At 51.4% G+C, this 14974-nt stretch overlaps 2 protein-coding genes across 2 annotated transcripts in view; both read right to left on the bottom strand.

The window, feature by feature from the left end:
• Positions 1-14974, bottom strand: part of LOC137141274 (zinc finger protein 208-like) — a 134723-nt gene that overhangs the window by 56392 nt on the left and 63357 nt on the right. The gene's annotated exons all lie outside the window — the stretch shown is intronic.
• On the bottom strand, positions 1185-2123 carry LOC137141286 (olfactory receptor 2B2-like). The gene has a single exon (XM_067530124.1). The coding sequence runs from the start codon at positions 2010-2012 to the stop codon at positions 1185-1187; it is 828 nt and encodes a 275-aa protein (XP_067386225.1). The 5' UTR covers positions 2013-2123.

Raw genomic sequence — 14974 nt, 5'->3', positions numbered from 1 at the left:
GAGAAGGAGAAAAACCCCAGAACGTGAGCAGGTGCGATCTAAATCTCAGAAACCGGAAGGCAAAGAAAAAGAACCCAACAGTTATAATTTCATTAAATTTCATGATTTTTAAGATGATCTCATGATTTTTGGAACATGATTCGTGATTTTTAAACGCGTGGTTTTCAGGGAGCCCTGAGCGCTTGCCTTCTGAAAATCAGGTGACTTTAAGGGGTCTCATTTTTGGCATCCAAAATCATCTGTCACTTTCCAAAACCTTAGCCATTCTCACATGCACTGTGGGGGCCGATCTGAGTCCCACTGACATCAACTGGCCTCTTTCCATTAACCTCAGAGCAGTTCCATAGTCAAAGCTGTTCAGAATCAACTGCTGGACAGCAATTAAGTTGGCGGGTCTCAGAGAAAGGGATGACACGTGGTCCGGTAAAGGGAGAAATCTGACAGAGGAGTTTCTAGCCCTCCAGAGGAGCAGAGACATGAGAGGTGGAAGGGACAGTGGGTCTTCCTCTCTAGGTAGGGAGTGTGCCATCCGGCAAGCCCAGAGCATTCCCAAAGGCCGAGTCAGCCCCTAAATCAGGAGATTGGCTTAAAAATCCTGTGGGGTTTATGTAATAATACATTTGGATTTTTTTTTTCTTTTCCTTCTGCTTTCTGAGTCTTTAGGTCACACTTGGGTCACCTTTTCCAGCTGTACTACCCAGTCGTGGAGGGTAGAAACTTTTTTTTTAAAAATGAAATCTGATAATCTGATGTAATCTCAGAACTCCGAGGTCTGGTCTACACTGCAGACCTATAGCAGTATAACCATGTCACTCAGGGGTGTGTGTAGACAGCACTATGTCGGCAGGAGAGCTTCTCCTGCCGACAGAGCTACTGCCTCTCAGGCAGGTGGATTAACTATATCCCATCAGTGTACAGCGTCTTCACTAAAGTCCTATAGCAGCGCCAATGCAGCATTTTAAGCGTAGGTGCACCCCAAGAGTCGGTGGATCACACAGGTAGGAAGAGAGCAGGGGACATTTATGGGACGGGGAAGGCAGATTGTTTCATTAGGGGAGGGGAGAGGGAAGGACAGTTGTGAGGGATGGAAGAGGGCAGAAGGCAGAAAGGTCCATCTGGGCAGGAAAGGTGCTACAGAACCCAAGAGAGGCCCACATAGTCCCATGTCCAACGAGTGCCCCAGCTCAGGTGCCCGGGATGGTCGTGTTCCTCCCTAGTGCTCTCCGCAGGGCCCCGTGCACTTCCTTGTTCCTCAGCGTGTAGATCAAGGGGTTGAGCATGGGGGTCACCATGGTGTAGAAGAGGGATGCCATCTTGCCCCGGTCCTGGGACGGGGGCTGCAGGTACGTGTAAATGGCCGTGCCATAGAAGAGTGACACCACGGCCAGGTGGGAGGCACAGGTGTTGAAGGCCTTGTTCCGGCCCTCAGCCGAATTCATCCTCAGCACAGCGGCGCCGATGTAGCCATAGGAGACCAGGATGAGGCCCAACGGCAGCAGCAGGAGCAGCACACTGCTGGCGAGGAGTTCGGTCATGTTGGCGGAGGTGTCGACACAGGCCAGCTTGAGCATGGCTGGCACCTCGCAGAAGAAGTGGTCGATCCGATTCCTCCCGCACCGGGGCAGCCGCAGGGTCAGCACCGTCTTCACCAGCGCGTTGCTGAAGCCACTCAGCCAGGCGGTGGCCGCCATCTGCAGGCAGAGGCGGCGGCTCATGATGGCCTTGTAGCGCAGCGGCTGGCAGACGGCGGTGTAGCGGTCGTAGGCCATGACGGCCAGGAGGATGCACTCGGTGGAGCCCAGCGAGAGGGAGATGAATAGCTGGGCCACACAGCTGGCCAACGGGATGGACCTGTGGGCGCTGCGGAAGTTCACCAGCATGTGAGGGCCGAGGCTGGTGGTGTAGCATAGGTCCAGGAAGGAGAGGTTGCTGAGGAAGAAGTACATGGGCGTGTGGAGCCGGAGGTCCAGCCACGACACCACAATGATGGTGGTGTTTCCAAGCAAAGTCATGACATAGGAGATTAAGATGAGCACAAAGAGCAGCAGCTCCAAGTGCGGCCGGCCAGACACTCCCAGCAGGATGAATTCTCCCAAGGAACTCTGGTTTCCCTCTTCCCACGCCACTTCGCTGTACCGCATCTGTCGGAGCCATAAACATTACGACTGAAAAATAACCCGCATTTCAAGAGATTTGTGATCATGGGTGACAGGAGTGGGATCAGCAGTGAGTGTTTTGGGCTGGTGCCCACGAATCCTGGAAGGGGGAGACAGCTAGTCAAACTGAATGAGTCAAGATGGGAAGGGCAGGGATGGTAGATTTGGGAGTATTGGTAGCAACAGTGAGTTCTCTATTCACATTGGGAGACACTTTTATGCTGCTCTAACTATGTCTACACTAGGGTTTTTGTTGGTATAGAAGTGTCACAAAAAATCACACCCGTTACTAACGTTACTATACCAGCAAAAGTTTGTAATGCGGAGCTGGCCTTATAACATAGGCGAGTCCCAAAGCCATAAGACAGCTTTGCCGCCATGACTCCAGGACGGTCAGGGGAAAGGAGGATTTGGGGATTCGACAAACACAAAGAGTGTGGATTTGGGAGAGGTTAGGATGGTGGATTAGGAACAATCTGTTTTAACAGTAGGATCCGCGGTAGGGAATTTGGTTTGGGAACCATGAATCCTGGGGATGTAGAGGAGATGAATGCCCATGGGGGGCAAGTGGAAAGTGTGGATTGGCGAGAGGTTGATGGGTGTGTGAGTACTGGAGTAGCAGTGGGCTCTAGGATAGTGTTGGGAATAGTGGTGGGAACCAGTGTTTTAAAGAAGCAATGGCTCATCTGCTCAAAACAGTGAGTGTTTAGCTATCTGCTTATCTGCCTAATAGTTTGACAGCCACAAGTTCTGGGTGCTGGAGGCAGATGATCATTCAGGGGCCAGCTACACCCAAGGAACGTGCGTTCAGGAGAGACCGGCACGATGGTTTTTCAAACGATTGGTGTCACGGGTGGGTTCCTCAGCAGGTGTTTTGGTTTGGTCCCTGTGAATTCTGGGTGGAGATTCAGGGCCTAGATACCCATAGAGAAAGGATTTGGAGAAGCTGGAATGGTGGGTGGGTGACATCGGTGGGAAATGGGGGAGCCGTCGCAGGGCATTCACAAGAAGTAAACATCGATGAAAGTCAGGGGATAGTTCAGTATATTCCAAACCTCTTCATGTCCTGCATGATCAGGCCAGCTGAGGACACAAGGGGTAGGGACCGGCACAGACAGTGGATTTGGAAAAGACACGGACGGTGCCTTTGGAATAATGGGTGCAAGTGGTGGGAATCTGCCAGGGTTTAGAGGTGGTCAAATCCAGCCTCCGCTGGGGGCAGCGACTGATGGTCGTATGATTAGGATGGAAGACCTATGAATTCTGAAGCGGGTTTACCAGAGAGTGTCACCGCTACACCGCTGGTGTTGACGCACTTGCCAAAAGCTACGGTGGCACAATGTGATCACCAATGATGGCCGTAAACTGACTCTCCGGGCAGACCACCTTAAGAACCAAGCTCCAGACTGACCCAGGAGACTAGACCAGCTCTGGATTTGCCATGATGATGACCAACGCCGGCAAAGCAAAGAGGCTGCAGCTCAAATGAGCTGGGATACATTTGGTAGCTCAGGAAAGGCATAGGGGGCTAACATCAAGGAAATCTATATATCTCCTCCTAATCCCAAGGCACCGTCAATGTGATACCAAGCACTGTACGTACCTGACATTCATCACGTCAACATTCAGTCTCTTCTCTCCCCAGTTCTATGTTGTAAACTCTCCCCCCACCCTCACTTTCATCTTCATTCCCTCCTCTAACTCTACCGGTGTTATCCAAAAGGGGTAAGAATTGTACAGGTATATTGGACTCCCTGACAACAACATGAACACCTCCTGGGGCTTTTATACCTCCAAATAAATAATTACATCCATACACATAAAACTCAGAAGGGAGAAAAAAAAGGGGGAGAAGAGAAATCTAAAGAAAGACGGACCATGGATGGAAAGACAAAGCCCATGATGGTCATCAAATAGCTGCACCATTCATCTATTCTTTTAAAGCCGCTTTTAGCAAGAAAAATAAAGGGAAAGTTGAAAGGGACGAAGACCTCATCAACACATCTGACTGCAGAGAGACAGGATAGATGAGGTAATATCTTCATTGGACCAAGTCTTGTCAGTGGACGGGACAAGATTTGATCTACACAGAGTGCTTCCTCTGGTCTGGAGAAAAGCTTGACAGCTCAAAAGTTTGTCCCCTCCACCGACAGACGTGGATCCAATCAAAAATATCACCTCACCTACCTTGTCTCCCTCATCTCCTGGGACCGGCACGGCCACAACTCTGCAAACGTTTGATAGCAGTCAGTTAATAAATGCACTGCCAAGGGTTTCTGAAAAGTCAGACTCCCTGGGTGATCTTGGACAAGTCTTTTCATCTCTGGGCCCATTCTCTAAATGTGAATAATAACTCTTCATTTCCCCCCCCCTTTAATTTTTTGCCTACTTAGATTGTGTGTCTGTGCAGCGCCTAGCACAGTGGGGCCCTGATCTCAGATGGGGCAGGGAGTGTCTCTCCCTGTGTGTCTGGGCAGCATCCGGCACAAAAAGGGCCCTGATCTTGATGTTGGGGCTTCTAGGTTCAACCATAATATAGCTCCAGTTTGCACCCACTGAGGGTCTGCCCCAGAGAAAGACTGCAGGAAAGAAAGGAAACTTTAGGAGAACAGTAGAGGAGACGGGTTACAAAGGAAAACCAGTCCTGACCTTCCAATGAGATCCACGCACCCCTGGGTCTCCCAGCAAGGCCCCGCACAGCGATAGCCGTCGGTACCAGCGGATCTATGTGCAGGATTGGGGCCACATCGATAAACCCTTGCTTGTATCAAGGCAGATTTGTGGGGAGACCTTCACTACCCCTAATCGATCCATCGCCGTACGCATCTATCTATATGTCACCATGTTACCCCCAATCAGCCAGTCACCCTCATTCTATATCAACCCTAAGCAAGAATTTATTTCTCTCTCTCTCCATTCATTCTGCTGTTCCATCCCCATTCCTCTACTCCGGCTCTTTCAAAGCCCCTTCCCCCTGGACTCACCTCTGCTCTGCTCTCGACGGGTCCCTCCTGCCGGAACAGCTCCAATGATCCAATGCCAGGGCAAAGTCTGGGGTTCCTGCTCCCCTGTGATGAGCCCCACCCTCCCCCAGTCCCTGGGAAGCCCTGGGATGAAGCAGTCCTGAGCCGGAGGAGCTGAATGTCTAAGGGGTTCTGGGAGACCAGCTAGCTCTGCCCCCTTGCTGTGGTACTGCTTGTGACTGGCTCTGGAAGCCCAGAGGCGGCAGGTGTTGCAGGCCCTGGAGGGGGAGTTTCAAGAGGGGAGGAATGGAGCAAAGCGGATGCTCAGAGCCAGTGTTGCGTGGTCCTGGGATCCCCCCCGCCACATCCCAGCAGCTAAGCCGGCTGGGTGTGTGTGAAAGTGGAGCCAGCTGCCCCACAGCTGGGTGCCCCAGCCAGCCAGGGACGCCCTGAGCCTGCCTTAGCTGGAGGGGACTCCTAGAGACCCAAACATCACAGCGACAGAGCAACAGAAATCCCAGAGATGGGTGTGGGAGACATGGGGAGATGGAGAGAGAGAAACATTTATCGTGGATGGAGTGATGGGTGCCAGATGTGGACAGATGGAAAAAGAGAGGAGACAGAGGGAGGGAGGGATGGAGAAGTGAATTGTTAGAAGGACAGAGAGAAGGGTGGATAAACAGGAACAGCTGGATGGAAAAAGGGAGAGGGGTTCCGAGAAACGGCTGGGTAGAAAAATATGGAGGCGGGGGGCGGGGGAGGGGGATGGGGGGGAGATGGGTCTACACAAGGACACAGAGCAGAAGAAAATTGCTGAGAGCTGGAGGGAAAGAGCCAGCTAGATCTAGAAAAGGTGGCAGGAAGGATGGATACCCAGCCCGCTCTGCAGTGAAATGCCTCTGTCCCTGATCACTGCCCTACCCCAGCCCTGATGGCTCTGGGCTCACGGAGGTGGTCTCTCCATGTGCCTGGGCTGGCCCAGCTCCCAAACACAGCCGTGTTGAGGTTCCTCCCCGCACAGCTCAGCCTGACTCCAAAGGGACGTAGGAGGAGAGGAGTTAGGTCTTTTATGGGGGATAGAATCAGGAGGGGGGGCTGCCTCCCTGCAGCCTCCCTAAAGGGCTGGGACTCGGCTGGTGACGTTTGTGGAGCCCCAGGGATCCCAGGCCCCAAAGGGGCCATGTGACTCCTGCTGCTAGGACATTGGTGGGGGAGACAACCTGGGAAGAGGGGTGCTGAGGAAGTGACCGCTGCCCCCCCCCACCATCAGGGTCACTCCCTTCCACTCTGGACACGGCCCCACCAGCTTGTCTCCCAGCCCTCAGGCTTGACCCTGGGATTGTGAACCCTGTGGTCTGCAGAACCCTGGAGCAGAGACTGTCCCTTTAAGTGGAGGTCAGTCGAGCCAGGACCGTTCCCAGAATGCGCTGAGAGCAGAGCTGTCTGGAAGTCAAAGCTGGGAGGCCGGACTCCTGGGTTCTATCCCTATCGCTGGCAGGGGAGTGGTCTCCAGGAGGTTAGAGCAAGGGACAAGGTAGGCAGTGTGTCAGGACGCCTGGGATCTGGCCATTGCTCTTCCATTGATCCCAATCGACCCTCCAAGTCTGTGTATCTATTTGTCACGGTTCCCTCGCTTGCAGCGTTCCCTTCCCTAAACACCAAGGGGAACGCTGAGGACCACCTATGTGTGCCTGAAAACCATTAGCCCTCCCTACAAAGTGGGAGAGCAACGTGGATGGGGCCCCGGAAAGTGTGGTTGGCTGAAACTGAGCTAAAGGACACTGGCTGGAGTTCAGGAGGCATTTCCTACTGCCGGGCAGCGTGGTCTCATGGACAGGGTATCAGGCTGAAGACCAGGGCTCTGTTCCTGGCCCTGCCCTCCCCCTCAGAGACGTCAGTACCCCCTACGTGCCTTTTTTTTTTTTTTTTGGCCTTTCTGTACAGTGGGGAGCATGATACTGACCCTTTGTAAAGTGCGCTAACATCTGCAGAGGGAAGAAAAATGCCTGTTTATTATTATGGGGACAGTGTCCAGGAGCCTATGTGTTTATGGGGAGATGCCAGAGTACACAGGTCAAGGCTCTGAGCCAGTGTGGAAGGAGCTGGGATATGGACTAGACGTTTCAATGGCGCAGGGGGGTATGGGCTACTGGATCAGCTGGTCACTGATATGGTGCAGAGGGATATGATGGACTGGACTTGCTGGCCAGTGATCGGTTTGTCACAGGCAGGAAAACCGCACACTGGCCTCAAATGGCTCTCGTTTTGCTTGGGGGCTGGCCTTTCTCTCTGCCCCAGCCGGTCCCACTGGGGTGGTGCCTGGGGTGGTGCCTGGGTGGTGCTCCGTCCTCTCCAGTGATGGGGCAGTTCTGCGCGGAGAGATCCAGCCCCTTGTCTGTGACCGAGGAGAGATTGGGAATGGCACAGTGCCAAGCTTCCCCTGTGGAGACAGGGCCAAGGTGGGAAGCATCAGCATCCCAGGGCTCCCCATTAGGCACTGGGATGTGGCACGCTGGGCATTGTTAGCATCTCCGCTCTGTTCCCAGCAGGGCGGCGTGGCGAGAGGGGACTCTGGATCTCACCAGAGACGCTTGCTATTTGTGGCACATCCTCCGATGAGCCCCATGGAGGGCCCAAAAGGATCATTAAAAAGTTTTCTGTCTTTAATCACTTGAGATTGTTTTGGAGCCAATATGAGGCGATAGGGGCAGCTCTGCCTGCAGCCGGAGTGCCAAGGTCTGCTTGACATATTTTTCCGACATACTGCTTATCTGTCCAAGTTCTTTTTCGAAAATTTTCCTTCAGTCACATGCAAGGGTAAAGTGACTGATTGTCCATCTAGTTGAACTTTCACCTGGAGTATCCCTTTGGGGACTAACTATTCTTCAGTATAAATCTCCAGAACCAGGGAGGTTTCTTCCAGAGCAACTTGCGACAACTCTGGTGATAGATAGATGCAGAAATCAGTGAGATGGCAGCTCCAGTATCAATTTCCATTCTTGTAGGAACTCTCTCAATCAGCAGTGAATACTCCCCAAAAGGGATACTCCAAGTGAAAATTCAACTAGATGGACAATTAGTCACTTTACCCTTGCATGTGACTGAAGGAAAGTATCCACCATTATCTGGCAGAACTTGGCTTGAGAAGCTCAAGGTGAATTGGACCAAGATCCAGATGTGATGTTCCCCTGGTGCAATCTGGACTGGCGAATTGCTGTGACACCCCAATCTCCCACTCCTGGTGCTCGTCTTACTCTTCTGTGAGGACCTCCACTCCTGGGCTGTTCACACACAACCTCCAAGATGTAAGCTGTTCCCAACTAAGTGAGTGAGTGCTTCTAGCCAGCTACTCCTTGGATTATGCAACAGAATGACGCCAGCCACTACCCCTAGCCCCACATGCAACCCTAGGAACCTCCATCTTACAATGTTCAGTTATGCCCGCTGAACAATGGAAGCTCATAGAAGTTCGTCAATTTAACAAATAAATTGATATGCACCAACCTTGTTACTCCAAGTGGAGTCTCCAACACACTTCAAACCAAGCACACGGCTTCAGGTAGAGCAAACCAACAACATTTATTATTAACTATGGAAGGGTTTTAAGTGATTAAAAGCCAAAGTTTATAAGAAGTCAGATTTGATTAAAAGAAATACAAGCAGAACACATTCTAAGATAAGCGTAACACTTCAAGTAACTGTACAAACTTCAGCGATTCTCACCAAAGGCTGGCTGGTTTCCCTTCAGTCAGCCTCTCCCCTTTGGTCAGTACTTCAGTGCTTGGCGGTGTTAGTAGATGGGGGTGGAAGACAGTGACCCTGGCAAATGTCTCCCCTTTTTATAATGTTCCTTCTCCCCTCTGGGACTTTGACCCTGCCCCTCAGGGTCAGGTGACAAACAATATCCTTCTATGGACTCATCCATGTCCTCAGTCAGTCAGCATTACCTCCCCAGGGTTCCAAACTGACCAAGGAAAGGAAGGTGACTCACTTGAGAGTCCAACTGATCCTCCCTTGATGTTCAGGCCAGTCCTTTGTTCCTGGAAGGCTGAGCTGGGTTTGTTCTATGCATGCCTTGATGAGATGTGAACTGCCCCTCTGCTCCTGGAGAGTTTTGCCTAGACATGTTTCAAGCCATGAGGACATGTCTCTGGGAAAATGACATAGCGCAGCCTCATAGCCGTACATGTGACATTGCAACCAAACTACCACTATCACAATAATGAGCTGTCCATCACCAGCCTTCAGAAGACAGCCAACATGTCACGCTTTGCATTAGATCACACAAATTATACTAGAAGGGTGATCAGGAGGGTGCAGGGCGTCACACAAGGTGATGACGAGAACACCTCGAAACCGTCAAATACTGAACAGACACTCCCAAGTTTTCAAAAAAGAACATTGGATAGATAAGCAATACGTCAATGACGCACACTGTTAAGTCTGACAGCCAGCCAAAATATTACAAGCCCGGAGTTGTGTCTTCAGTTCTGAAGCCTCTGGTGGAGGTTCATGTAGACCTTTTGGTGAAAATTTGAGTCTTGCCACTGGTGTCACACAGTGAGTGTGCTACCTCCATCATATCAATGATCAAGAAGGATGGCTCTGTTTGAATTAGTGCTGATTTCAAACGGACACTGAAACCAGTTTTATTTGCAGACCAGTATCCATTACCTCATAATGAAGGCTTGTTTGCTACTCTCAGTGGAGGACAGTGTTTCAGTAAATTGGTCTTGCTCAGTGCATACCTACAAATGGAGACTGATCCAACATCTCACAATCAACATGTGAAAAGGCTTATTTTGCTACAACCGTTTTGTCTTTCGGTATCATATTGGCACCTGCCCTGTTCCAGAAAGTTATGGAGGAGATCCTGAAGGGACTGAATGGAAATTCAATGTTATGTGAGTGACATCCTTGTTAAAGGAAAGGATTAAGAGGATGATCTTTGACATTCAAATGCTGTCTTGCAACATTTGGAAGAGGACGGACTGAGAATATGTTGAGACAAACGTGTGTTTTTCAAACCTTCATTTGAATACCTTGGGCATGTAATTGATGCCACGGCCTTAAGGAAATCACCAGAGAAAGAGAAGGTGGTTCTTCAAGCATCATCACCAGAGAATCTGCCACAATTACGGTCATTCTTAGGACTGCTCAACTACTAGGGTAAGTTTCTGCCTAATTTAGTGACAGTATTGGCACCTTTACATGAACTGCTACAAGCAAAAAAACATAAATGGAAATGGACCAAAGACTGTGAGTGTGCACTGAAGGAAGAAAAGAAATTTCTGACCTCAGCTGAAGTCCTTGCGCACTTTGACGCCTCGCTACCGTTGCGAGTGGCATATGATGCTTCACCACGTGGAGTAGGTGCAGTTCTTTCCCACATTTTTCCTGGTGGCAGGGAGAAACCAATTGCCCTTGCTTCACAAACACACATCACTCCTGAGAAGAACTATGTGGAAATAGAACGAGAAGCTCTCAGCATTATCTTTGGGATTCAGAAGTCTATCCCTGTCTATACGGAAGACATTTTACCTTGCTGACTCTGATCGGGTGCCTGGATGGGCCACTCTGAGGATGCTACACTCAGGGCAGACTGCAGGAAATAGGGCAGACAATCCTGTAAAACTGGTGGTTTATTCTATAATTAGATTCACCAACCCAGTAACAAAAGAGCTTCTGTAGTACCACACTGGCTAACAAGAAGCTAAACACACAGTCCCCTTTAGGCATTCCAGCCCTTGGCTCCCATCTAGACAACCAAGTGAGGGGTTACTGAAAACCTGATTTACCATATGTGAGGCTCACCAGTCCCAAAGGACCAGACGCTTCTCCCCAGGCCAATAATGAGTGTCAGATCTGACCCAAATATCACACTGTCAGCCAGTCCTTAATAACAGGATGCAGATCAAATAAGCCAGAGTGTATTTTGTGGCTTAGGAAGGGCGTGTGCAAATGGCAGGGGAATCTGTCTGTCTTTCTGTCTGCCTGGCTACTGGTCAGACTTTGACTGGCTCCTGTCAAAGAAGCAGACCCCTCTCCCCTGTGCTGGGGCTCTCAGTTTGGCCAATTAAGAGTTCAGAGGGGCTGAAGATGATCACAGAGGCCATGAGAGGAGAGACGCAGCTGTGCCTCTGTAAGTGCTCTAGTGTAGCCGCTCTAAGGCGATGGGAGAGAGATTCTCCCACTGACATAGCAACTCTCCCACTGTCCAGTCCAGTGCTTATCTCCGTGTAACTTCAGTTGCTCAGGGGCGGGGCTCATTCACGCCCCCAAGCGACATAAGTTATCCTGGCATAAGTAGCAGTGCAGACAGCCCCAGGGAATCAGAGCTGCCTGAGTGAGAGACAGGAGAAGGGGCAAGTGAGAGCTGCCATCACCCGGAGATGTTTCCTGGGGGGAGGCAGAAGAGCAGTGAGAAGCGTTTGCTGGCTGACCTCCCCAAGGGCTGGATACAGCTGGGGACAGGGAATCAACAGAAGAGCTCCGCTCCTGACATTTCCAGTGAGAGCTGGAACCCAAGGACCAGAGAGTGGGCTGAGAGCATGAGGGATGCTCCCTCAGTCATGAAACTCCCAGAAGAGAGGCCGTGGGAGAGTAGGGGTGATAGAGGCCATGTTTTGGGGAGTTTGCACAGACTATTTGCATTATGATTTGTAATAAACGGGTCCTCAGGAGGGGTATGACTTTATCAAAAGAACCTGACAGAGAGTCAGTGGGCTACCCGCAAAGGGAAACTGAGGCAAGGGTGTCTGCAGCAGAGACAGCTCCTGGGTGCCTGGTGCAGATGTGGGGACCCCTTCATTTCCTGGACCACTGCCCTAACCCCTCAGTCACAGGGCTGGGCCCTCTGCGCCTCCCAGTGCCCTTGGCACAGGGAGGAGGTTGGTTAAGGTGGAGAAGCAACGAGCCACCCAGGAAGGCGTGACGAGCAAAGAGTGAGGCGAGTCCATGGCAGAGACCCCTCCATGCTGTGACTTGCTGCCAGATAGAGCTCCAGGTGGGGTCTCCTTATCTATCTATCTATAGCTATAGCCACAGCTATTTTTAGCACCATAGCGTGAGCCCAAGCGTCTAGACCTGGGCACTTTGATCACTGCTGCGGGTTCTATTTGCCATCTAGATGTACCCTTAGATGTTTGACACCTTGGCCCAGATCCTCAAAGACACTTAGGTTTCTAACTCCCATGGGAGTCACATCTACCTGAGACTGACCAGCCACCTGGTATCCTGAGATCAAGAAAAGCCGGACTGCCCCTGTACGGCTCTCCTATCTCTTCTCTTGTGTCTGTCTGTTTTGTTCAAGGCAGGAAAGGTAACCACCTTTCACAACGGTCAACTGAACTAACCCTTTCTTCCTCCTTACGAGGGATTGTTTGACAAAAGTAGAGATTCTCATCAATATCCTCTCCGAAAAAGGCCCTTTGAAAAGTTTGGGTGACGTTTGTTTCGCGTAAGCAGCCAGCTGCAGATCGTGTTATGTCCTGGGTTGAAATTCTTTTCCTCTGGTGCATCTGATTCAATAGGTTTCCAAACTTTGGCATGAATTTTCTAGTGTTTTGCTCATGGGAGTAAGCCGAGTTGAGGTCTCCGTCCTCCAAACCGCGTTTGACAACTCAGCGTTGTGCAAGTGACAGGGCCACGCTAACACTTGTGAGTCTCTGGGGCCACTTATTCCACTGAAATCAACACAAAAGCTCTCCCTCTCCCTCCATGTGGGACTTGCTCGAGTTCGGCTCCCTTTGGACTCACTTAGATTCACTTCGGAATCTGGACGAGAAAACTTTTTAATGGCCCCGCCAGCGGGTTCATCAGAGGCCGTGTCACAAATAGCATGTGTTTTTAATAACACCCGGAGTCCCCAGCTGCTGGATCCCCAGCTGGAATCAGGAGCCGAGACACTAACAGAGCCCAGCGCGCGGCACCCTGAAGCCTAATGAGGAGTCCTGGGATAGGACACCTTGGGGCACCGACCCGGCAAGTTAAGCCAAACCCAGACTTTCCTCTGTCACGGTCTGTAGGATCTCTTGGCACCAGATCTTTGGCCAGCCAGACCAGTACCCCCTACCCTTCTGCACCAGGACATTCTCCAGTTACTCCAGTAACACATACCCTTCTGCACAGGATCATTTGTCAGCCACTCCCCTACCTCTCACCCTGAACATCAGATCATTGACCAGCTATTCCACCTATGCCCTGCCTCAGATCATTCCCCAGCTAATCCAGTCCCCCCACCATAGCAGTACAATATCTAGCCCAATTTCCCATGTCCCTCCATATAAATCCACTGCCTTAAAGACCCTGTCCTCTCAATGATCGATATTCGTTCTTCTCTTCCACTGCACTTTATATGAGAGGCTATGGACCATGCCCCCTATTTTACGCATGGGAGGGGTCACAGCGAGGGGAACGACTTGTCTGAGGCAGAGCTCTAATGGAAACCAGGTCTAGTGAGCTTCAGTCCAATACCCGACACACAAGACCAGAAGAAAACGGTTCCAGACGTTACTGCCGTGCACACACCCCAGCGTCCTGCTCCCCCTGTCGCCACACTCTGAGAACTGCCACAGCTCGACACACCCCCCTTTTAAAGGGGCAGCCCCTTCTCCAGGACTCTGCAGGACATGGGCTGGGTTCACAATTCCAGGAAGAGGCCCAAGAGCTAAGAGATGGAACCACATCCAGGATGGAGAGGTGTGACAATGGTGGGGGAAAACAGTGGGGGAAGGGTTCAGGAGTCACTTCCCCAGAACCCCCCATCACATCCCTTTCCCTGAAGCACCTGGTGCTGATCACTGTCAGAGACAAGGTATTGGGCGACGTGGACCTCTGGGCTGATCCAGTCTGAGGATTCCTAATATATGGGCCCTGTATACATGTGTTATACTTATTATTGCACACAGCCTGAGAGTGTAAGGCCTCAAGGTTCTCAGTAGCAGACTCCTCCCTCGAAGAGGTAATGCAGTGCAGTGGTTAGAGGAGGACTGCAGCCAATCAGGACTCCCGGATTCTATCCCTGGCTGGGGAGGGGAGGGGAGTCTAGTGTTGAGATCAGGGCCAGAAAAGTCAGGACTACTGGATTCTATTGGTTAGGGAAGGGAAGAGAGTGTGCCCTGGTTGCCAAGAAGGCTAACGGCATATTGGGCTGCATTAGGAGGAGCATTGCCAGCAGATTGAGGGAAGTGATTATTCCCCTCTATTCGGCACTGGTGCAGCCTCATTTGGAGTACTGTGTCCAGTTTTGGGCCCCCCACTACGAAAAGGATGTGGACAAGTTGGAGAGAGTCCAGTGGAGAGCAACAAAAATGATTAGGAGGCTGGAACACAGGACTTATGAGGAGAGGCTGAGGGAACTGGGCTTGTTTAGTCTGCAAAAGAGAAGAATGAGGGGGGATTTGATAGCAGCCTTTAACTACCTGAAAGGGGGTTCCAGGGAGGATGGAGCTAGGCTGTTCTCGGTGGTGGCAGATGACAGAACAAGGAGCAACGGTCTCAAGTTGCAGGGGGGAGGTCTAGGTTGGATATTAGGAAAAACTTTTCCCCTAGGCGGGTGGTGAAGCACTGGGATGGGTTCCCTAGGGAGGTGGTGGAATCTCCATCCTGAGAGGTTTTAAAGCCCGGCTTGACACAGCCCTGGCTGGGATGGTTTGGTTGGGGTGGGACTAGATACCTCCTGAGCCCCCTTCCAACCCTCGTCTTCTAGGGTTCTGGATTCTAAACCCCTGGGAGTCGGGACTTCTGGGTTCTACTTCGCACCCCGAGGGGCTCCGGTTCTCATCGGGTCCCCCGGTGCATATCTGGAGCAGGGGCTGGAGAACGGGGCACACACGGAGCCCCGCAGCTCTGCTA

Source organism: Emydura macquarii, unplaced genomic scaffold (assembly GCF_026122565.2).
Source record: "Emydura macquarii macquarii isolate MOO-44397 ecotype Brisbane River unplaced genomic scaffold, CSIRO-AGI_Emac_v2 contig_3035, whole genome shotgun sequence".
Lineage (NCBI taxonomy): Eukaryota > Metazoa > Chordata > Testudines > Chelidae > Emydura > Emydura macquarii.
Note: the sequence above shows the minus strand (reverse complement) of the source record. Positions and strands in the feature narration are given on the sequence as shown.

What these genes read in the sequence shown, in the direction of transcription:
- LOC137141286 (XM_067530124.1), bottom strand. Translation starts at nt 2,012, where the DNA reads ATGACTTTGCTTGGAAACACCACCATCATTGTGGTGTCGTGGCTGGAC.